General features: G+C 42.4%; 1 protein-coding gene across 7 annotated transcripts in view; it reads right to left on the bottom strand.

Annotated features, from left to right (window-relative positions):
* The window catches only part of aff2 (AF4/FMR2 family, member 2), a 703805-nt gene that overhangs the window by 174556 nt on the left and 504481 nt on the right, over window positions 1-24768 (bottom strand). For all 7 annotated transcript variants that reach the window (XM_072271046.1, XM_072271044.1, XM_072271049.1 and 4 more), the window contains one exon: window positions 148-199. In XM_072271046.1, the coding sequence (XP_072127147.1) occupies window positions 148-199 (52 nt within the window). The remainder of the gene's footprint in view (window positions 1-147; window positions 200-24768) is intronic.

The raw sequence follows: 24768 nt of genomic DNA on the forward strand, positions 1-24768 counted from the left end.
TCTCTACTTTTGTACTTCTTTGACGTCCTTTTGTCATCGAAGGATTCAAATATTTTGCTTTGTGATTCAGTATAATTTTTTTTCTGATTTTGCCCTGGGGATAATTTCAGTCACACTGAGATGCAAGGCAGTTGTTACAGTTTTTACCTGTTCACTTTCATCCTCATCACTGCTGAGCTTCAGATCATCCTCCAGCATCCTGCAAGAACAAACAAGTCACCATCCATTAAAACCGTCACGCACAAAACCTTTTTGTTACATTTTTATTCATTTAGAAATACAGCAAGGTAGACAATAAGATGTAGGAGCAGAATCAGGCCATTTGGCCCATCGAGTCTGCTTCACCATTTCATCATGGCTGATCCATTTCCCTCACTGCCCCAACAGAGTCATAGAGTCACAGAAAAGTACAGCACAGTAACAGGCCTGTTGGCACATCTAGTCAGTGCTGAACCATTTATTCTTCCTACTCCCATCAACCTGCAGCAGGACCATAGCCCTCCACACCCCTACCATCCATGTAAGTATCCACACTTCTCTTAAATACTGAAATCGAGCTTGCACGGCCCACTTGTGCTGGCAGCACGTTCCACACTCTCACAAGCCTCTGAGCAAAGAAGTTTCTCCTCATGTTCCCCTTAAACTTTTCACCTTTCACCCTTAACCCATGACCTCTGGTTGTAATCCAACCCAACCTCAGAGGAAAAAAGCCTACCCTATCTAAACCCCTCATAGTTTTGTATACCCTGCCTTCTCCATATATCCCTTCACGCCCTGACTAATCAAGAATCTATCAACCTCTGTCTTAAATATATCCAACGACATAGCCTCCACAGCTGCCTCTGGCAACGAATTTCATAGATTCACCTCTCTGGCAAAAGAAACTCCACCCAATCTCCATTCTAAATGGATGGTCCTTTATTCTGAAGCAGTTTCCTCTGTTCTTAGACTCCCTAATCACAGGAAACATCCTCTCCATTCCACTCTATTAAGGTCTTTCAGCATTCGATAGATCCCCCTCATTCCAGTGAGCACAGACCCATAGCCATGAAACGCTTCTCATATGACAAGCCTTTCAATCCTCAAATCATTTTTGTGAACCTCCTTTGGACCTTTTCCAATGTCAGCACATCCTTTCATAGATAAGGGGCCCAAACCTGCTCACAATAGTCCAAGTGAGGCCTCACTAGTACAAATGGTAACAGGTCCTTCTGGCCCAGTGAGCCCACATAGCCCCAACTAGACCCATGTGATGAATTAACCTACTAACCCTTATGTCTTTGGATTTTGGGAGGAAATTAGAGCACCCAGAGAAAACACACATGGTCACAGGGAGAAATTACCAAGTTTTTTACAGGCAACATCGGGAATTGAACCTGAGTTACCAGCACTGTAAGGTGTTACGCTAACCGCTATGCTATTGCACCACCCCCTTTGAGATGTTACGGTCAGGAAAACTTAAGAAACATGAGCGAGAACAGACTATCAGCCCCTTGAGTGTTGCCACCATTCAGTCACGTCATGGCTGATCCAGTGTATGCCTCAGCATCATTTCCCGAGCTGCCTCTCTGTACTCTTTGTGGTCCTGTGGTCCTAATATCTGTCCATCTGTGGTTGTACATTCACACCTGTCTCAGGTAGAGAACTCCAAATTTTCACCACACGCTCAGAAGAAATTAAGCTATATGTTTGCATATACGTTAGCTATACGATTAAGGTTCAAGTCTCACCATTGCCTATAAGGTGTTCATACATACTACCCATGGATACGTGGGTTTCCCCCGGATACTCTGCTTTCCTCCCACATTCCAACTATGTCCAGGTTGGGGTTAGAAGTTATGGGCACGTTATATTGGCCCAGAAGTATGGAAACACTCACGGGCTGCCACCAATGCATCCACAATGCAAGCATCACATTTCACTGTCTGTTACGACGTACATGTGACAAATAAAGCTAATCTTTTCAATCTTTGAAAATTTCCTCTCAATCTTTACTGAAGTTAGTGACCTGGCCCCTACTTCTAGATACTCCCATTAGGGAAAACATTTTCCCAGCATTTAACATGCCAGTCCCCTCAGAATCCTTCTTCCAGATTCCAATTAGCCCAATCTATTCCAGCTTTCTTCATGAATGTATATTTTTACACTTCCATCACCATGTAATAACAGAGAATGAAGCCATTGTCACCACTGTGGTTCTGTTGCTTCACTGAAGAAACTTCTACTCAGAATCAGAATTAGACTGAAATTGGTGTATAATTGTCACATGTACCAAGGTACAGTGAACATCTTGTCTTGCACACTATTCATATGGATCAATTCATTACATAGTGTATTAAGGTAGAACAAGGTAAAACAATAACAGAATGCAGAATTAAGCGTAGCAGCAACAGAGATTGTGAAGTGCTGGTAAACAATAAGGTGTAAAGATCATAACGAGGTGGATTGCAAGGTGAAGAGCTTATTTTATTGTACAATAGGTCTGTTCAAGAGTCTGATAACAGCGGGATAGAAGCTGTCCTTAAGCATGGTTATATATCATGAAATGTGTTGTTTTGTGGCAGCAGCACAGCATAGAGATATAAAGTTACCACAGATTGCAAAAATTAATAACTAGTGCAAAAAAGGAATGCTAAAGTAGTGTTCATGGCTTCATGGACCGTTCAGAAATCTGACAGCAGAGGAGACGAAGCTGTTTCAGAATCATAGAGTGTATGAGTCTTCAGGCTCCTGTGCCTCCTCCCAATGATAGTAATGAGAAAAGGGCATGTCATGGATGGTGAGGGTCCTTTGTACTGGATGACACCCTCCTGAAGATGTCCTGGATGGTTCTTCTGTGCAAGAAGTGACTGAGTCTATATTGTTCTGCAGCCTCTTGCAGTCCTGTACATCGGAGTGTCCATACCAAGCTGTACTGCAACCAGTCACAATGTTCTCCATCATACATCTATAATAATTTGCAAGAGTCTTTAGTGATGTACTAAATCTTCTCAAAGTCCTAGTGCAGGGAAGCCAATGGCATGCCTTCTTCGTGACTGCATCAATGATTGACCAGGATAGATTTGATAAAACATTAACATTCAGGACACATAAATAATGCAGAAGGAACTCAGCAGGTCAGGCAGCATCTATGGAAATGAATAAACCGTCGACATTTCAGGCCAAGGCCCTTCATCAGGAATGGAAAGGAAGAGGGAAGAAGCCAGAATAATAAGGTAGGGTGAGGGGAAAGAGTACAAACTAGAAAGACCTTGAAGGACTAGAAGGACCCAGCACTTTGAAGCTGCTTTCCCCTTCTACCACTGATCCCTCAATGAGGACTGACCCCCAGACTTCCACCTCCTGAAGCCCAAAATCAATTCTGTGGTCTTGCTGACACAAAGTGGGAAGTTGCTGCTGTGCGACTACTCACCCTCCAATATCCTATGCTAAGGGCTGTTCAATTATCCCCTCATCAAAACATTTAATCAATTTGATTCCACACCGCTCAGGTAGAGTTAACATAGAATACAGAACATACAGCATTACAACTCAGTATAGGCTATTCAGCCCATGATGTTGCACCAAGCTTTTAACCTACCCTTTGATCAATCCAACCAGGTCGAGACAACAGAGACTTATGGAGAAGAGGAGTTCAGTGGGTAATAAAATGGACGAGTTGACAGTGCTAGCCAGGGGTCAGAGAACATTTCGGGAGAGCAGTGTTATGTGTTTTACTGAAACGGGGCTGCACGAGGACATACCCGACCAAAACTTTTCCATGGAGGGCTTCCAGACTGTTCGGGCTGACCAGAACTGTACTGAAAGCGGTAAGCGTAAAGGAGTTGGGGGCTTGCTTTTCTGGTTAACAACGGATGGTGCAATCCTGGTCATATTACGATTGAGGAACGTGTTTGTAGACCGGATATTGAACTTTTTGCTGTTGGACTCCGGCCGTATTCCACCGAGATACAACACTGGGCGTCATGGGAGGTTGTTCCTGCCTGTGGCCATCGGAACTTTGCAGCTCCTCCCGTGGAGGGTCAGACACCCTGAGTCAATAGGCTGGTCCTGGACTTATTTCCATCTGGCATAGTTTGCATATTGTTGTTTGATTGTTTGTGGTTTTTGTATTGCTATATTTATGCTCTATTCTTGGTTGGTGCAGCTGTAACGAAACCCAATTTCCCTCGAGATCAATAAAGTATATCTATCTATCTATCTTCCCTCCCATATAGATCTCCATTTTATGATCAACCATATGCCTCTCTAAGAGCTTCTCAAATGCCCTTAATGTATCTGTCTCTACCATCATCCCTGGCAGCAGGTTCCACACACTCACCATTCTCTGTGTAAAAAATTATACCTCTGATATCCCCACTACACTTTCCTCCAATCACTTCAAAATTATGACCCCTCGTATTAGCCATTTCCATCTTGGGAAAAAGTCCTTGGTTATCCACTCGAACTATGCCTTTAGCATCTTTTATACCTATACCAAGTCACCTCTCTGCCCTGTCACTCCAGAGAGAAAAGCCCTTGGTCACTTGACCTATCCTTATAAGTGTTTTCTAACAACTCCAACAAATAGCATTGAGGCACTGGCCCACAGCATGTTACTGTAATTGTCAACAAACTATAATGGCATTGTCACATTCTGATCTTCAAGGTAAAATTATCTCAGCATAACTGGACACTCACCCCTTCCTCAAGGATTCAAAGACCAAGATTTAGGAGCAGAATTAGGCCATTTGGCCCATCGCATATGCTCTGCCATTTCATCACGGCTGATCCAATTCTCCTCTCAGCCCCAATCTCCTGCCTTCTCCCCGTATCCCTTCATGCACTGAACAATCAATAATCTATCAACCTCTGCCTTAAATATATGTAAGGGGCTTCTTCTTTTATGTTACTGCTGAAGCTAATAAAAATGGCTTCTTTGTTATGTTAGAATAAAATGGCTTCTTTGTTATGTTAACTGCTGAGAAAGCTCTCTCTCTAGCAGCTTGTTCGGGTTATATTACTGATAATGATGTTTGTATTCATTTGCTAACCAATTGGGATAGATGTTATTCTTTCTTGTGTGTCTGTTAGCTATTGCTTTTCGCGGACTTTGGGGCAGAAGGCAGATGGGGGCAGAGAGAGGAGACACGATGTTGTAAGATGGGCGATGGGACGAACCCCGAACGGGATTCCGAGGCCCAGGGTTTTGGGGAGGAGAACCAAAGAGGACTGGATGCGCTGGATGCGCTCTGGTCAACCACCGTGGTTGGTCCCAGGCAACGAGTCGAGGAGATCAGAGGGGATCAAATGGTGGAAAGAGGACTCCGTTAATTGAGCTCCAACTGTTGTGGACAAAGTAGTTGAACTTTGATAAGTTTGGCGCCTTTTATTTTCCTTTTATATTTATTTCTATTAATTACATAGTTCTAGTAAGATCTATAAAGTACAATCATTTAATCGCATATGGTGTATTGTCTGTTATTTGGCGGGGTGGGGTACATCACGCAGCATCCAATCAAACTTGGTTACCCAGTTTGGCGGGGCCAAAGACTGCTCCCCCTAGACGAAAGCAAGCTGAGTGAGCCTGAGGCTTACCAGGGGGCTACATATACATAAAGACTTGGCAAACAGCTACCTGTAGCAAAGAATTCCAGATTCACCACTCTCTGGCTATAGAAATTCATGATCTCTGCTATAAAAGCACACTCCTCTAATCTGAGGCTGTGTCCTCTGGTCTTAGACTCTCCCACCATTGGAAACATCCTCCCAACATCTATAAAGGCCTTTCACAATTTGATAGGTTTCAATAAGGTTACCCCTCATTCTTTTGAATCCCAGTGAATACAAGCCCAGAGCCATCAAATGCTCTTCATATGACAAGCTATTCAATCCTGGAATCATTTTCGTGAACCTCCTTTGAACCCTCTCTAGTTTCAGCACATTCTTTCTAAGAAAAAGGGCCCAAACCTGCTCATAATGCTCCAAGTGAGGCCTCACCAGTGCTTTATAAAGTCCTAACATTACATCCTCACTTTTATATTCTAGTCCTCTTGAAATGAATGCTTACATTACATTTGTGCTCTGCACTACAGACTCAACCTGCAAATTAACCTTTAGGAAATCCTGCACAAGGACTCTCAAGTCCCTTTGTGCCTCAGGTTTTTGTATTTTCTCTCCATTTCAAAAATAATCAACTGTTTCATTTCTTCTGCCAAACTGTATGACCATACATTTCCTGACACTGTATTCCATCTGTCATTTCTTTGCCCATTCTCCTAATCTGTCTAAGTCCTTCCATAGCCCCCCTACTTCCTCAAAACTACTTGCCTCTCCACCTATCTTTATATCGTCTGCAAACTTTGCAACAAAGCCATCAATTCCATCATCCAAATCATTGACATATGACGTAAAAAGAATTGGTCCCAACACAGAGCCCTGACGAACACAACTAGTCACCAGCAGCCAGACAAAAAAGTCTCACTTTATTCCCACTATTTGCCTCTTGCCAGTCAGCCACTGCTAAATACATGATCCATCCATTCTTTCCTGTAATACCATGGGCTTGCAGCTTGTTAAGCAGCCTCATGTGAGGCACCTTGTCAACAGACTTCTGAAAATCCAGGTACACAACATCAACTGATTCTCCTTTGTCTATTCTGCTTGTTATTTCTTCAAAAAAGTCCAACAGATTTGTCAGGTAAGATTTTCCCTTGAGGAAACCATGCCTACTGCAGTCTATTTTGTCATGTGCCTCCAAGTACACTGAGACCTCATCCTTAATAATCGACTCTAACATCTCCTCAACTATTGTGGTCAGATTAACTGGCCTGTAGTTTCCTTTCTTCTGCCTCTCTCTCTTCTTGAAGAGTGGAGTGACATTTGCAATTTTCCAACTTCTGGAACCATTTCAGAATCTAGTGATTTTTGAAAGATCCTTACTAATGCTTCCACAAACTCTTCATCCGCCTCTTTCGGAACTCTGGGGAGTACCCCATCTGGTCCAGGTGACTTATCTACCTTCAGACCTTTCAGTTTGAAGATTCAAAGTACGTTTTTATTAAAGAATGTATAAATTACACAACTTTGAGATTTGTCTGCTTATAGGCAGTCACAAAGCAAGAAACGCAAAGGACTGAATTTTTTAAAAAGACCAATGCATGGAGAGAGAGGGAAAAAAAACACAAATCATGCAAACAATAAAAGCAAGCAACAACATTCCGAACCAAATTGATTCCATAGACCCGGAGCCTGGAGCAACCAGAGTAGACCCATAGCCTTCATCACACAGCAGAGCAAATCACGTGGAAGCTCACAGACATGAAGTTTATAGCAGCTGGAGCAGTCTCACAGGCTTAGCACTGCAGAGAGAAGAGAAAACGTCGCAGAAATGACCCAACATTGCCTCTTCTATCTGGGCCAGCATTTAAATCATCCAGTACATGCTCTCCATTCCAGGCAACATCCATAATGCAGAGTTCTGGAAAAATATAGCACCCTTACCTCCCTCCCTAATTCCTTTACCAATTGCCTTTTCTCAATGCCCTTTGGTTACCAGAGGTGAGATCGGAGGAAAGCAGATCATGCTTCACCAACACAGATGCAGACAGGTCATTTATTTCAGTTGCCACTTTAATTGAGTAGTTGCTGAAGGTACTGGTACCTGGCTTAATCAGACCATTGTGACCCAGTAAGCTGGAGATCAGAATCCCAGGGACCAGTAGCATGGTTGATGAGTCAGTGCAAGAATCCTTGAGCATTAACGATTAGACGAATAAACCAAATGGGCAAAGTATCAGCTAAGGATGTGGTAACATAGATGCAGTATATTGAGGAAAGATTACTGGCTTTGGAGGCGATTCAAAGGGAGTCCACTTAGCTGATTCTGGACATTAAGGGGTTAGTCCACGAGGTGAGGCTATATGTGCTGGAATTTAGAAGAATGAGAAGGGTTCTTATAAAATTATGAAATGGATTGTCGAGATAGAGGCAGGAAAGTCATGTACACAAGAGATTCTACAGCGTTAACGTTCTGGGTCTGGGGCAGCACAGTAATGCAGCAGTTCAGGTAATATTTACAGCACCAGCGATCCTGGCCTGGATTCAGTTCCTGCCGATGTCTGTCAGGAGTCTGTACATTCTCCCTGTTACCACATGGGTTTCCTCCAGACACTCTGGTGTCCTCCAACACTCCAAAGGCGTATGTGTCCAAGTTTGTAAGTTGTGGGCATGCAATGTTGGTGATGGAAGCGTGGTGACAGCTGCAGGCTGACCCCAGCACATCCTCAGATTACATTGGCCATGGATGCAAACAACGCATTTCATGGTACGTTTCAATGTTTTTATGTACTCTACATGTGACAAATAAAGTTAATCTTTAATTTTAATACCTTTCTTAGACTAGAATTGGGCATAGCTGGATATGATACAGAATTGCAGAGGAGGGTGGAAGAGGTGAACGCAGCAAAGGGAAAGACGTGGTGATCGCAAAGTGATCAAGAGAGTTTGAATCACACCGCTCACGAAGAAAGAAATGGTAAAGAGACACTGCCCGCCTCTCTCCCTGGAAAGCCACCTTGGACACACTCTTCTTTCTGCACCAGTCTTCACCATGATTCATCAGTCAGCACCACAGTCAAATGCATTTCCTATCCTCTCCTGTCCCCCACCCCCACTCTTTGTTTCAATCTCCACCCCTTCCCCAACTTCTCTTCAACCTGTTTTATTTACATCTTCTCCCATTATTGAAGAAAGGAGCTGAAATATTAAACAATTCTCGTTGTTCACACACTGCCTGACCTCCTGAGCATTTCTGACAGTGTCTGCTTATAGCTCAGATTTCCAACACTTGCAACATTTGATTTCAAAGGTTCAAAGTTCAAAGTAAATTTACTATCAATTTACACATATGTATGTCACCATATACTACCTTGAGATTTATTTTCTTGTAGGCATTCACGGCAGAACAAAGAAATACAATAGCGTCAATGAGCAATGTGCAAAAAAGGCAAACTGTGCAAAATACATAAATGATAGATAAACAAACAAGTAAACAAAAGCAGCGAGAAGAGTGCATGTTCTGGATGGTGGAGGTCCTTGAGCATGGATGCTGCTTTCTTGTGGCAGCGCTCTTTGGAAGCTTGTTCAGTAATGGGGAGGGCTTTGCCTGTGATCGACTGGGCTGTATCCACCATTAGTTGTAGGCTTTTCCATTCCTGGGCATTGGTGTTTCCATACGTGTCCATGATGCAACCAGTCAGGGTTCTCTTCACTGTGCATCTATAGAAGTCTGTCACAGTTTCAGATGACTTGCCAAATCTGTTCAAATTTCTAACAGAGTAGAGGTGTTGTTGTGGCATTTACATGCTGGTCCCAGGACAAATTCTTTGATATGACAATGCCTTCCTCTGAGGGGGTTAAAAGCGTTCGGAATGGTCTGTTCTGCTTTCCGATGAAAGAGAGGGCTGGTTGGAGCTGACGTTTAGCCAGCTGTGCAGCACGTGTGTCAAAATGTTCCAGATGTGCTTGCCTGAACTCCCAGCTTATCCCTGAATCCAGAGCCATTCTGTAATGTACTGTCTCCAGCGTACATTGTTTCTGGCCCCTCAATTTTACAGTGGCCATGATGAGCATACTGTACCTAATGTGAACCCATTCAATCGAATGCATCCACCATTGTTTGTTAAATTAAAATAGTTCATTTATTTTCTTTTTATTAACTAATAGCAACCTTCAATTGATTAACAGGACATAAGATTGTCTTAAGTAAATTTATTATAAGTTTAAGTACAGGTTTTCAATGCTTTATATGCGTTTCCTCCATTCCAAAATGTTTGTGATTGTCAGAGACATGCAGAAAGAATGAAAGGGCCTTTAGCAACACACACAAAGTGCTAGAGCAACTCAGCAGGATAGGAGGCATCTACGGAGAGGAATAAACTGTCAATGTTTTTCGGTCCTGATGAAGGGTCTTGGTTCGAAATGTCAACTTTTTATTCACCTCCATAGATGCTGCCTGACTTGTTGAATTCCTCCAGTATTTTGGATGTGAAGAACCTCTTGTGTTTCTCACTTGTTTTTCTCTGTCTGGTAGACTCTGGCAGGTTGTCATTTTGTCTATGCATACAAGGTAACCTTGTGAATACATGCCACACTCAGCATTTACTTGTACATAAATACAAGAGCTTCTGCAGATGCTGGAAATCCAGAGTAACAGATACAAAACACTGGAGGAACTCAGCAGGTCAAGCAGTATCTATGGAAATGAATAAACAGTTGACGGTTCAGTCTTAGACCCTAATGACCTGATGAAGGTTCTCAGCCTGAAACAACAACTGTTTATTCACCTTCATAAATTCTGCCTGACCTGATGAGTTTCTTGTGCATTTTGTGTGAGTTACTTACACGTTGTGATTTTTTAACTGATTTATTGAGACAGAGCCTGGAATAGGCCCTTTTGGCACTTTGAGCTCTGCCGCCCAGCAATTTCCTAAATTTAATCCTAGTCTGATCGCAGGACAATTTACAATGGCCAATTAACCTGTTAACCGGTATGTCTTTGGACTGTGGGAGGAAACAGGAGTGCCTGGATGAAACTCACGTGGTCACGGGGAGAAAGTACAAACTCCTTACAGACAGCGACAAGAATTTTATATGAATTATACTAATTTATATACTTACTGTGTTTTTATGCTTATTGCAGTTTTTTATGCTGCATCAGATCCAGAGTAATAATCATTTCATTCCCTTTACATGAATGTACTGAAGAATTACAATAAACATTCTTGAATCTTTATGAGCCAAGCATGTAAATTAATTGCTATTTAAATTATTGAAAATATGTTACACTGATTTCACTATGAATCTGCTGAAAGGTAGCAAAGAAACATAGATCTGTTTGTCAACAAATCTAGTCTTTGTCCAGGCTTTACAGAGCCAGGAAATGGATCAGATTAAGGAGGCAGATTTCCACTTCAATTACACAAAGTAGGATTGAGGCTGAAGTGCCTCTCATTAAGAAACAATTAGCAATTAAAGTAACAATCAACATTTAAGGCTGAGGCAATTTGACTGAAGCACCTTCAGTTCAGATTGTCGGCTAGTTGTGTGCTTTCACTGGGCAGGGTGGGAGCCAGTGCGATGCAGGAGGGTCAAGAAGGTTTAAGGATAATCACTCCTCCCTGCTCGGTGTCAATGCAGTCACACACAGCATCCCACCCCCACCCAGCACACACCTACACCCTATCTGCATGCCTAGCAACCCCCACTCTCCAAATCACAAACACACTGGTCACTTTTTATCTTTTATTGCTGCTGTTTCACATATTTATACGACTTTGTGTTTTATTATGATAGTGACAGTAACGTTATACCATCTTACATAAACATTCATCTCACACTTCATGTCAATCTGTAAATCTCAGGCCATGTCACTCAGGGACTCGTGTTAATATTATTTTGTGATGTTTGATATTCAATGTGTTGTTTGCTTGCTTTTTGCTGTTTCCGCAATTTGTTCCTTTTTTAATGTTTGATGTTTTCTTGAACGGGTTCCATACTCTTTGTTTAGTGTCTGCCTGCGGGAAGACAAATCTCAGAGTTGTATTCTTTATAAATACTTTGATAATAAATGTACTTTGAATCTTTGACTGTTTGTGCTGGATTACAATATATGTGTTGTGTGCGACTATACTGTATGTACTGTGGTTTGCACCATAGCCCCAGAGGAACAATGTTTTCTTTAGCTGTATACATGTATATGGTTAAATGGCAATAAAATTGTACTTGAACTTTAACACGTCCACTGGCAGAGCACAGGAAAATGTCGTCGGAACAATTAATCTGTGAGTATTTATCCACTGCCTACTACTGAGTCTTCCTTTTCTACTTGAATTATTCAGCTCCTGAATTACTTTGCTCATTCTACGCTCAATGAAACATCCAGCAATCTTCTCCCCGTGTCATAGTCCACCTAGTCCCATTACCCCTTCAGCAAGACACAGGTGAGGAAATCAGTGAGCCAGGCAGCAGCTATGGAGGGAGACGGGCAGTCGTCATTTCAGGCTAAAACGTCAGCTGTCCAATTCCGTTCACAAATGCTGCCTGGTCTGCCGAGCTCCTCCAGTCACTGGTGTGTCCAGGTAATCTTCTTCAATTTTAAACAAAGGGCCCAGATTCTACGTGTTTAATGAAAAGGGGCAGAATTGTTCGGTCTGCTTGCCTCTCAGTCTTTATTTGTGTTTTCAGCTAAGTATCCATCAGGGCCAAAGTGCCTTTTGACTGTCCTTTGCTAGAGACTGTTGTAGAGTTTACGGTGTTGAACATGTTTTATGGATACACCTGGTATTCCTATTTCTTCCTTCCTTTCATACAGATAAGACAATGGTCCCCAGACTTGTGGCGAGCACTAACAAATACTCTTTTAAAGAAGAACTTGCTTTAGCTTTTAAAGATTAGCTTCATTTTTGACATGTATGTTTATGAAAAACAAAGGTATACAAAATTAGGGGGCGTATAAGTAGGGTAAATGCAAGCAGGCTTTTTCCACTGAGGTTGGGTGGGACTAGAACAAAAGGGCATGGGTTATGGGTGAAAGATGAAAAGTATCGGGGAAACTTCTTCACTCAGAGGTTTGTGAGAGTGTGGAATGAGCTGCCAGCAAAAGTGGTGCATGCCAGCTTGATTTCAATATTTAAGACAAGTTTGGATAGGTTCATGGTTTGCAGGGGTATGGAGGGCTCTAGATCTGGTGCAGAGTAATAGGATGAGGCAGTTTAACTGGATTGGTATGGACTAGATGGGCCAAGGGGCCTGCTATACTCTTTAACTCTAATAAAATATCAAAACACACAGTGAAATGCGTCATTTGTGTCAACAACCAACACAGTCAGAGGATGTGCTGAGGGCAGCTCATAAATGTCACCATGCAAGCCCACAACTTGCTCAGCCTTAATAAGGTTTAATAAACCTTTGGAACATCAGCGACAATTTTTGCCGTAACACACATTATTTTACCATTGGAACTTCAATGATCATTTCTAAATCACAGCACAGACAGACAAAGCCTCCTTGCGCCTGCATTCTGTCGCCAATCCTGCCAAATCATTAAATTGGATGAGAATGAGCCGACAATCGATGGGGACATTGAACACACTGAAGTGGAGAAGCTCATTGTATTAGATCTCCCACCTACCCATCCCTTCGTTGCAAATGCCTGCTTACAGACTCTGAGTCAAGGGGCAGCCTATAGCTCCCTCGCCTCCCCAGCCTGCTGTGCAATAAACCCAAGAAAGGAGGGTGGAGGGCTGAGTGAAGAAAATTAGTGAGGGTTTTGAACGGTGATAAGGAGAAGCCTTTTGTTTTGGAGCCTGCCAGTATTAATGCAGTGAGGTAAAATGCAGCCACTTGGAACCTCCCAGGAGTTCCTTCTTTCATTGTATTGACATGCAGAATCAGTTCTATTCCCTCCACTTGTAAAGGTCACGCCCAAGCAATTCCTGTCAACTCTATACAAAGGGCCCAGATTCTGCAAGTTTAGTCAAGAGAAGCAGAATTGTTCGGTCTGTTTAATCCTTATTCTTTACTCGTGTTTTCAACTGACCACCCACCAGGGCCAAAGTGCCTTTTGACTGTCCTCGGGTAGAGACGGCTGTTGAATGTTGGTGCTAAGCCTATTGAAGGTGCCCTGGGTTTGACAGCTTCACAATTGCCCTGCTCCTGTCTCAATCAGCCCCCAGTCATCTACTGGGCAAGAATGTGCAAGGATCTCCCGCAAAGACTTCTCAAATTAAAAGTACTGTGGCTGCAGCGAGGTGGGAGGAGGGGAGGAAGAGCTGCAGAGGTCTGCAAACTATCATTGCTACTATCAGGGAAGAGGTACATACACTCGATGACTTAGGAACAGTTACTTCCCCTCTGCCATCAGATTTCTGAACGGACGATAAACCAATGCATGAACAGTGCCTCACTATTTTTTTCTTTCTTGCTCTCTTTTCGCACTGGATGCCAGCTCATCCAGGAGAAGGAAAACTCTAATCTCAAACCTCCACTGCCTTGCGGCTATACCCACTCATGGGGGAGGCTTCGAGAGCAAGCCCAGAGGGAGACATCCACAGCTGGAGTCCCTAAGGCAGTCCTACATTGAGTTCAATGCTGACTGACAACTCTTGTGACGCCACTGGTGCCAAACTGTATCGGTCTCTGCCGTTCCATCAGGTTCATCAGATGCGTGGAGAGCGGGAGCATGCTACGTGGGCAACAGCTTGCTCTCCATATCGTACTGCCCAGGCTTGCATATCTAGGCAGCTAGGACACAATATCCATAGTCAATTCTGACTGATGTAGGTCTCTCTCTCTCAGATATAAAACTAAAAATTACATTCAGAGAAATATATAAATTGTAATGTATAGTTTTTATGGATTTAATTTATATATGTATAAAAAATTACAATTGTACTTTGTAAATATTTCTTATTGTAATTAATTTAGTTTTTATATACCATATATAAAAATTAAATTCAATAATTTACATATTGCAATGTACTGCTGCCACAAATCAACAAATTTCATGACATATGCCAGTTATTTTAAACTTGATTCTGATTCTGATTTTGAAACCCTTATGATCCGTTAAGGCATCAAAAAAAAAGCCCCACAGCAGTGTCTGCAAACTGTTTCCTTTTCCAAAGACGGGATATTAAATAAACCCAAAGTCCGGCACTTGATTGCCTCTTACTTAAGCGGTGCTGAACTCACGTGAGATCGCTAATCATGACTGTCAGTCACAAGGATTCAATAAAAAGTGTCACGCACCTGTTTCTTTTGGTACGACTCCTGTTTTGTGTTAGCTGGCCACAAGTGTTGTGGGAAAATGAAATGCAGAAAGCACAAATTTTGTTACCGTAATTTACTTCTCAAATATCATAAGGTATATTATTCGTCTTCTGTTCAAATAATCAAGCAATTCTTTCATTAAAAAGGAAAATGAGAGCAGGATAAATTATGTAAGGCTCCATACAGTCGTGGAAATTCCAAGGAAACACGCTAAGGGAAGAAGGGAGTGAGGAGCGTGGAACAACTGGAAGTGGCAGAGGACTCTGACAACTTAGACTGGTATGTCACCAAAGCTTCTAGCAAACTACACTCACCTCCACGCTGGACTACACAACCTACGGGCTTACTTTCAATGGTTCTACAATGTGTTCTCTATATTATTTATTACTTATTTATTATTTATTCTTTGTTTTACTTTTTGTATTTGCACAGTTTGTCATTTTTGCACATTGGTTGTTTGTCTGTCTTTGTTTGTGTGTAGTTTTCATTGATTCTACTGTTTCCTTGTAATTACTGTGAATTCCAGCATGAAAACAAATCTCGGGGTAGTATATGGTGACATGCACGTATTTTGATAATAAATTTATTTTGTAATTTCTACATGATACAAAGTTCAAAGCATCCTAATTGGTAGCATCATCATCTGGTCTGGAGGGGACACTGCACAGGATTGGAGAAAGCTGCTGTAGGGTTATAAACTCAGCCATATCCATCACAGGCCCTAGTCTCCCCACCATCAAGGACACCATCAGAAGGTGATGCCTGATAAAGCCGGCATCCAGCATTAAGGACCCCCACCACCCAGCACATGTCCTCTTCTCATTGCGACCACCAGGGAAGAATTAAAGAAACCTGATAACACACACTCACTGTTTTAAGAAGGACTTCTTTCCCTCTGCTGTCAGATTTCAGAAAGGACAATGTACCCAAGAAAACTATTTTGAGGTATATTTTAGCACTGTATTCCTGCTGCTAAACAGCAAATTACACAACATACTGCACCGTAAGTGATAATAAACAGGTTCAGGTCCCAACCGATGCATCATTCAGGAGACACTATGGATACCTAGATAAGCAGGAAAATTCATGTCCAACATGAAGGTCACTTCTGTGACCTTGCCGTTCTTCACTGCGCAAGGGTGGTACGGTAGCGTAGTGGTTAGCGCAATGCTTTACAGTACCAGCGTCCCAGATTCATTTCTCGCTGCTGGTCTGCAGAAGGTTTGTCCCTTCTCCCTGTGGCCGCTTGGGTTACCTCCAGCTGCTCCAGTTTGCTCCCACATTCCAGTGACATAGCAGTCGGTAGGTTAATTGGTCATTGCATATTGCCCCAAGAGTATGCTAGGGTTAAATCAGGGGTTAAGCTGGCCAGTGGCGTAGTGACCATACAGCATGTACCGGACTTGGAGGCAAGCGTTCCTGGGTTCAAATCCGGCTGGCTGCCTGCACACTTTCCATCTGTGCTGGGTTGAGTGTCGAGCCAGCAACTTGGCCTCGTAATAAACAGACAAATGCTGTGGAAATGCTGAAGATTGCCGCCTGATGCACCACAAGGCGCGGAGAGGAACAACAAAAATTGGGGCCACTTGGTGGCGGGGCCAAAGGGCCTATTCTGCATTGTATCTCAATAAATAAATAAATGCAGTTTGATGCTATTATTTTTTAAATTTCAAAAATCAATTTTATTCATGATAAAAATAACTATTTTGTATATAATACTTAATTTTGTATATTCACCTGTAAGAACCATTGGAAATTATACAATATTATGTACACAATTTTCTTTATAAAAGTACTTATATGTTCTATGTTCAATTCAGAAACTCTTCAATAGCCACATAGATGACAGAAAAATTAAGGGCTATGTGAGAGGGAAGGGTTAGATTGATCTCAGAGTAGGTTATAAGATTGACACAACATGTTGGGCCAAAGATTACTGTGTTGTAATGTTCTATGTTCTAAACAGGGCCACACATTACATTTATTGTCAGTAGATTATGTGGTATAAACTTTGAAGAGAGAAAAACAATGCAAATAAACATAGCACTGTTGCCATGACATGGTCCCCGGAAGTGATAACCCTTTCATTGTTTGAGGGGCTTCCCCACCTAACAATGGTCCTCTGTGTGCAGTAGCAGAAGAGGCCCAGACTGTGGTTCTGCCCCACAGTTTAAAGTACAAAGTAGATTTAGTACTGGCTGCACTGAGCTTCAGTGTGTCCTTCAATACGTATTCCTGCAGCCTGGACTTGCCAGGTGGCAGCGTTTCCTTAGCTGAACTCCAGTCATAGAGTCATTGAGTCACAGAGCACTAAAACACAGAAACGTGCCCTTCAGCCCATCTAGACCCTTCCAAACTATTAATCTGCTTAGTCCCATTGACCTGCATCAGGGACATAGCCCTCTAACCCCTTCCCATCCATGCACCTATCCAAATTTCTCTGAAAAGTTGAAATCAAGCTTGCGTCCACCACTTCCACAGTTGCACCACCCTGAGTGAAAAAGCTCCTCCTCATGGTTCCCATAAACATTTCACCTTTCACCCTTAATCCATGACATTTAGGTCTAGTTTCACCCAACCTCAGTGGAAAAAGCCAGCTTGCATTTACCCGACCTCCCCACACGTCTCAATCTTGTACAGCTCTACCAAGTCTCCTCTCATCCTCCTGCGCTCCAGGGAATAGGTCTCGGTGTAGCACTGCTGCAACCAGACACAATGCAAGCTTGAAGAACTTCTCTCTGGGTACCTCTCAGCCTGTAGGATGCAACATCTGATTCTCCGAGTTCATATACCTCACTCTTCGTCAGAATCAGCATCAGAATTCAGAATCAGGTTTAAAATTGTGAAATATCATGAAATCTCTTGTCTTGCGGCAGCAGTACATTGCGATACGTAATAATAAAAACTATAAATTACAATAAGAAATATATTATATATTATATTATATATGTATGTATATATATATATATATATATATAGATAGATAGATAGATAATTAAATTAAGTAAATAGTACAAAAAGAGACTTAAAAAAAACATAAGTGAGGTAGTGCACATGGGTTCATGGACTATTCAGAAATCTGATGGCGGGGCGAAGAAGCTGTTCCTAAGATGCTGAGTGTGTGTCTTCAGCCTCTTGTACCTCCTCTGTAACGGTAGCAATGAGAAAAGAGCATGTCCTGGGTGATATGGATCCTTCATGATGGACGTCGTCTTTTGAGGCATCGCTTTTTGAAGGAGTCCTCGATGCTGGGGAGGCTAGTGCCAGTGGTGGGGCTGGCTGAGTTTATAACCTTCTGCAGCTTTTTCTGATCCTGTGCAGTGGGTCCTCCATACCAGTTTGTCAGGGAATGACCACTTTTGCCTGACATCCTCTCAACCTTTTGCTTTCATCTGCATATCTAGACTGGTAGTTTAGGCAACACCACATTACCATAGACCATACAACATCACATGTGCCACACCACATTACACAGACCACACCAAATTATGCAGAAAACACCCTATTATACACATCACACCACACGACAGAAACCATACTAAATTACCACACCATAAGCACAATACACAGTCCACACTACATTACACACACCACACATTACACAGACTGCACTACATTACACATACCATAGCACAATACACAGTTCACACTATGTTACCCACGCCATACCACATTACACAGACCACACATTACACATGCCACACTGCATTACACAGTCCACACTATGTTACCCACACCACACCACATTACACACACCGCACATTACACATGCCACACTGCATTACACAGACCATACAATAAGGAATATTGGTGCACTTCTGGTCACCCCATCACAGGAAGCCTTTAGAAAAGATGCAGAGGATGTTTACCAGGATGCTGCCTGGATTAGAGGCCATGTGCTATAATGCGAGGTTGGACAAACTTGGGCTGTTTTCTCTGGAGCAGCAGAGACTGAAGGGAGACCTGACAGAGGTCTATGAGAGTAGGAGAAACATAGATAGAGAGTCAGACTCTTCTCCAGGGGCAAATATTAAATACTAGAGGACATGCAATTAAAGCGAGAGTGGAAAAGCAGAAAGGAGATATTTGGGTTATGTTATTTTATACAGAAAGTAGTGGATGCCCAGAGCAGACTGCTGGAGGATTGGAGGGAGCAGGTAGCAACTATTGTTTAGAAGGCTGCATGAATGAAGGGAAATTGATCATGTTCAGGCAGAAGAGATTCAGTTTAATTCAACATGGTGTTCAGCAGAGATATTGAAGGTCAAAGGGCCTGTTCCTGTGATATACTGGTCTACATGATCTTTACTATGAAATACTCTCTGGTGGCAAAAGTACAACTTCTGGTGAAGTACCGAGGGGGTGTTGTATTGTCAACTGCACTTCCTTTCAAACTAAGCAGTAAGCATTGGGTGGCACGGTAGCGAAGTGGTTAGCACAATCGTTTTATAGCACCAGCAATCACCGATCTGGGTTCAATTCCCAACGCTGTCTGCCAGGAGTTGGTATGTCATCCTCATGACCATATGGCTTTTCTCCGGTTGCTCCAGTTCCTCCCACATTCCAAAGTCATATGGCTCGAGTTAGTAATCTGTGGGCATGCTGTGTTTGGCACCATAAGTGTGACAATATCATGAAGAATCCCACCCACCCTGTTCATGAACTGTATGTCCCATTCCCATCACAGAAGAGGCTACGTAGCTTCCTCGCCAGGGCCAACAGACTCAAAAAGCAGCTACTTTCCCCAAGCAGGTAGGCTGATCTACACTTCCACCCACTAACCCATACCTCCACCACTACTACTTTATCATTCCCTGTCAGAGTCACCTTATGTACAGACAGTCCGTGCCTAGCATCATTTTATGTACATACAATCAATGTAGTTAATCTATCTTATATATTTATATTTATTGTGTTTTTATTTTTATTGTTTTCCCTATTTGGACTGCACCTGAGCTGGAGTAACAATTATTTTGTCCTTCTCTACACTTGTGTACTGGAAATGATATTGAACAAACTGGAATCTGGCATTTTGAACACTTGTAACTTGCCTCTAAAGGGCACAATCCTCAGACTGTGTTGGATTTTTACACAGCACCACTGTTCACTGTATTTCAACGTACATGTCCCGGTCTAGTGTTGGTGCGTGGCCAAGTGGTTAAGGTGTCGGTCTAGTGACCTGAAGGTCGCTAGTTCGAGCCTCACCTGAGGCAGTGTGTTGTGTCCTTGAGCAAGGCACTTAACCACACATTGCTCTGTAACGACACCGGTGCCAAGCTGTATCGGCCCTAGTACCCTTCCCTTGGACAACATTGGTGACGTGGAGAGGGGAGACTTGCAGCATGGGCAACTGCCAGTCTTCCATACAACCTTCACCCGGGCCTGTGCCCTGGAAACCTTCCAAGGTGCAAATCCATGGTCTCACGAGACTAACGGATGCCTAAACAGATTAAAACAGATGTCCCGGTCTACCATCTATAAAAGGCCCCAAGGCACAAGCATCCCAAGGTTGGCTGAGCAACTATTGTAGGAACCACGAATCTATTTTCTGTCTGTCTGTGTTGCACGTTTATTATGGGTAATCAGTCACAGGTGTTGGGGTGTGGTAGAAGTGAATAAGTATAGTTACATATTCATACTTTGTTTTAGTTAGTTCAGTTCAGTCTTGTTGAGAGATAGAGGCTACTGGGCATCTTTTTTTTTGTTCACTGCTTAATTACACTTATTTTGCTTATTTCATTATTTCACTTATTTCTAATATTGCTGTAAGATCGTTTATCTTTACTGGTATCATATTAAACGATCAAGCATACTTTTTTTGACAGTTATTTTGGAAGTGCATCGTACAGGGTCAACTCCTGTACTCAGTCTCTCAGTAGATTTAGTTTGTTTTCCAGCAACCATTACAATTGTCTTTTTTAGAAAAAGCAGATTTCTTGGTGAACATCAGGATAGAATTATGGGAACCTGCTGCGCCTCCTACACTAAAGCAATAACTATTTTTCTGCATCATTTGATATAATTCTTCTGTATTTCCCTTTTTAAATGGTGCTGTTAGCTGATATTGAGACATTTACAAATGCTTACCTGGTTTTGTTTGTTCAACTGCAATGGCATTATGTTGTCCAGCATCAATTCAGGTCCTCCACTTACAAATACTTGACAAATAATATTAAGATTAGGCCTTGGCACTGAAGCAGGGAAAATGTAGATGTCAATAAAAGTGAAAGAGTGCAGAGAAAATTTACAAGGATACTGCTGGGACTTGAGGACCTGAGTTTTAAGAAAAGGTTAAATTGATTATGTCTACATTTGCTGGAAGGTAGGAACATGAGAGGAGATTTGATAGAGGTATACAAAATTAGAGGGGTAAATTCAAGCAGGCTTTATTTCCACTGAGCTTGGGTGAGATTAGAACCAGAGGTCATAGGTTAAGGGAGGTGGCATGTTTAACAGGAACATGAGGGGGCTTCTTCACAAAGAGGGTGGTGAGAGTGTGGAAAGAGCTGCCCAGAGGAAGTGGTTAGTAGATGCAAGTTCATTTGCAACCAGAGGAATTTGGATAGGGATATGGATGGGTGGGGTTTGGAGGGCTACAGTCCGGGAGTGGGTCGATGAGATTAGGCAAACTAATAGCTTGGCGTGGACTAGATGGTCACTTCCCAGTGGAAGCTGAGCTGAAATTTCCATTCAAATTTGCAGATAAGCATCAATTAATCAGGTAGCCCCTACTCACATTATGTAATAACATGAGAAGCTTCCAGAATGATACAAAGAACTGTAACTAGTGGAGGACACATTGAATAACTATATATACATACTGTGACCACCAGGAAGCACACTAAACAGTTACATGTATATAAGTAGTTATATAAAATACTGGTAAGTAATTAATTGTTATGCTACAAAGAAAATTATTCTTTCACTTCGTTTGAAATTATTTTCACTATGTCTTCTTTTGTAATTGCTTGTTTGTCAGTGGTTGTGTAGCCTCTGGGTTCAGCGCATCATTCTCTACAACTTCCTCCATCTCCAGTGGGACCCTATCATCACACACCTCTTTACCCCCACTCCACTCTCCCTGCTTTCCGCAGGGATCGCTTCCTCTGTGATTCTCTTGCCCATTCACCCCTCCCCACTAATCATCCTCCAGGAACTTATCCCTAAGCAGGAGAAGTTATACACCTCCCATTAACTTCCTCCCTCATCTCCATTCAAGGCCCCAAACAGTCGTTCCAGTGAGGCAACACTTCATCCGCAAATCTGGTGGGGTTGTCTACTGATGCAGCTTCCTCTACATTGGTAAGACCTGAAGTAGATGGGAGGACTTCTTTGTCGAGCACCTTTACTCTGTCTGCAGAAAGCTAGGTTTCCTGATGGCCAACCATTTTAATTCCAAACCTCATTCCCATTCCATGTTGGTTCCTGGCATCCTCTTCTGCCATGATGAGCCACTCTCAGCTTGGAGGAGCAACACTTCTTATTCTATCTGGGTAACATAGAACACAGAAATCTACAGCACATTATGGTTCTTTGGCCCACAATGTTGTGCCAGCCATGTAACCTACTTTAGAAATTGCCTAGGATTTCCCTACTGCATAGCCCTCTATTTTTCTAAGCTCCATGTACCTATCTAAGAGGCTCTTAGAAGACCCTATTGTATCCACTTCCACCATTGCCGCTGACAGTGCATTCCACACAGCCACCACTTCCTGAGTGAAAAACCACATTTTATAACCTTATAAAACTCTAGTTAGGCCGCATCAGGAGTACTGCGTACTGTTCTGCTAGTTTTCCTCCACACTTCCTCCCTCCCACTATAGGAAGGTTTTGGAAAATGTGCTAAAGACTTTTACCAGGATACTGCCCAGATTAGAGGGTGTGTTAGCTGTAACAAGAGGCTGGAAAAGCTTGGGTAGATTTCTCTGGAGCGGCAGAAGCTGAGGGGAGATTTGATGAAGGTTTATAAGATTATGTGAGGCATAAATAGAATAGACAGGCAATACCTTTTTCCCAGGGTTGAAATATCTAATAACAGAGGACATGCATTTAAGATTAGAGGGAGTAATTTCAAAGGAGATGAGGGGCATGTTTTTTACACAGAGTGGTGGGTGCCTGGAATGCACTGCCTGGGTTGTGGTAGAGACAGATACTTTAGGGACTTTTAAGAGATGTTTAGATCGGCATATGAATGTGAAGAAAATGGAAGGATATGGACACTGTGTAGGCAGAAAAGGTTAGTTTAGTTAGGTATTTGATTACTAATTTAATTGGTTCAGCATGACATTGTGAGCTCAAGGCCTGTTCCTGCACTAAAATATGTTCTATGCTCTACCCTGAGATTAATTTTCTTGCAGGCATTCAAGGTAGAACAAAGAAATACAATAGAATCAATGAAAAGCTACACACAAAGACTGACAACCAACATGCAAATGAAGACAATCTGTGAACATTGCTAGTTCATTCATATGGTTTAAAAGTATGTTTCTAATTACACACTTCACATTGCAGTGATAGTGGCTCAAAAGAAGCAGATCTAGTAGTTTATACTTTATTGTCGCCAAACAATTGATACTAGAACGTACAATCATCACAGCGATATTTGATTCTGCGCTTCCCGCTCCCTGGAGTAAAAATCGATAGTAAATATTAAAAATTTAAATTATAAATCATAAATAGAAAATAGAAAAATGGAAAGTAAGGTAGTGCAAAAAAAAAACCGAGCGGCCGGTCCAGATATTTGGAGGGTACGGCCCAGATCCGGGTCTGGATCCGTTTAGCAGTCTTATCACAGTTGGAAAGATGCCATTCCCAAATCTGGCCATACGAGTCTTCAAGCTCCTGAGCCTTCTCCCGGAGGGAAGAGTGACAAAAAGTGTGTTGGCTGGGTGGGTCGTGTTGTTGATTATCCTAGCAGCACTGACAGTGTGCGGTGTAAAGTGAGTCCAAGGACGGAAGATTGATTTTTGTGATGTGCTGCGCCGTGTTCATGATCTTCTGCAGCTTCTTCCAGTCTTGGACAGGACAACTTCCATAGCAGGTTGTGATGCGCCCTAGAAGTGAGGGTTTTAGGGGACTGGCCAAATTTCTTTAGTTTTCTCAAGAAGTAAAGGTGCTGGTGGGCCTTCTTGGCAGTGGACTCTGCTTGGCTGGACCAAGTCAGGTCATTTGTGATATTGACCCTGAGGAAATTAAAGCTTTTGACCTGTTCCACTTGCGCACCACCAATATAAATTGGGTCATGCGGTCCGCTACTCCTTCTGAAGTCAACAACCAATTCCTTTGTCTTGCTGAGATTGAGGGATAGGTTATTGTCTTCGCACCATGCCACCAGGTTCTTAATTTCCTTTCTGTACTCAAACTCATCATTACCCAAGATACGGTCTACAATTGTTGTGTCATCAGCAAACTTATATATTGAGTTTAATGAGCTGCCTACAAAAAGTTGCCGTGAATACGCGGCACCATCTTAATTTAAGATACCTACATGTAAATTAGGACTTTATTCCTTGTAATGTAGAAGACTGAGAGGAGATTTAATGGAGGTATACAAAATTATGAGGGGCATAGATTGGGTAAATGCAGGCAGGATTTTTCTACTGAAGTTAAGTGAGACTACAACTAGAGGTCATGGGTTAAGGGTGAAAGGTGAAATGTTTAAGGAGAGCGAGGGGGAACATTCAATCAGAGGGCTGTAAGAGTGTGGAACGAGCTGCCAGTGGAAGTGGTGAATGCAAGCTCTATTTCAACGTTTAAGAGAAGTTTGGATAGGTACTTGGATGGTAGGTTGTGGAGGGCTATGGTCCTGGTGTAGGTTGATGGGAGTAGGCAGTTTAAATGGTTCGGCATGGACTAGATGGGATGAAAGCCCTGTTTCTGTGCTGTATTTTTCTATAAATCTAAAAATAAAGCTTTACATGTGAGTATACAGAATATACTTTAGTTCTTGGGCTTTGT

This window comes from Mobula birostris, chromosome 10 (assembly GCF_030028105.1).
Source record: "Mobula birostris isolate sMobBir1 chromosome 10, sMobBir1.hap1, whole genome shotgun sequence".
NCBI classification, from domain to species: domain Eukaryota; kingdom Metazoa; phylum Chordata; class Chondrichthyes; order Myliobatiformes; family Myliobatidae; genus Mobula; species Mobula birostris.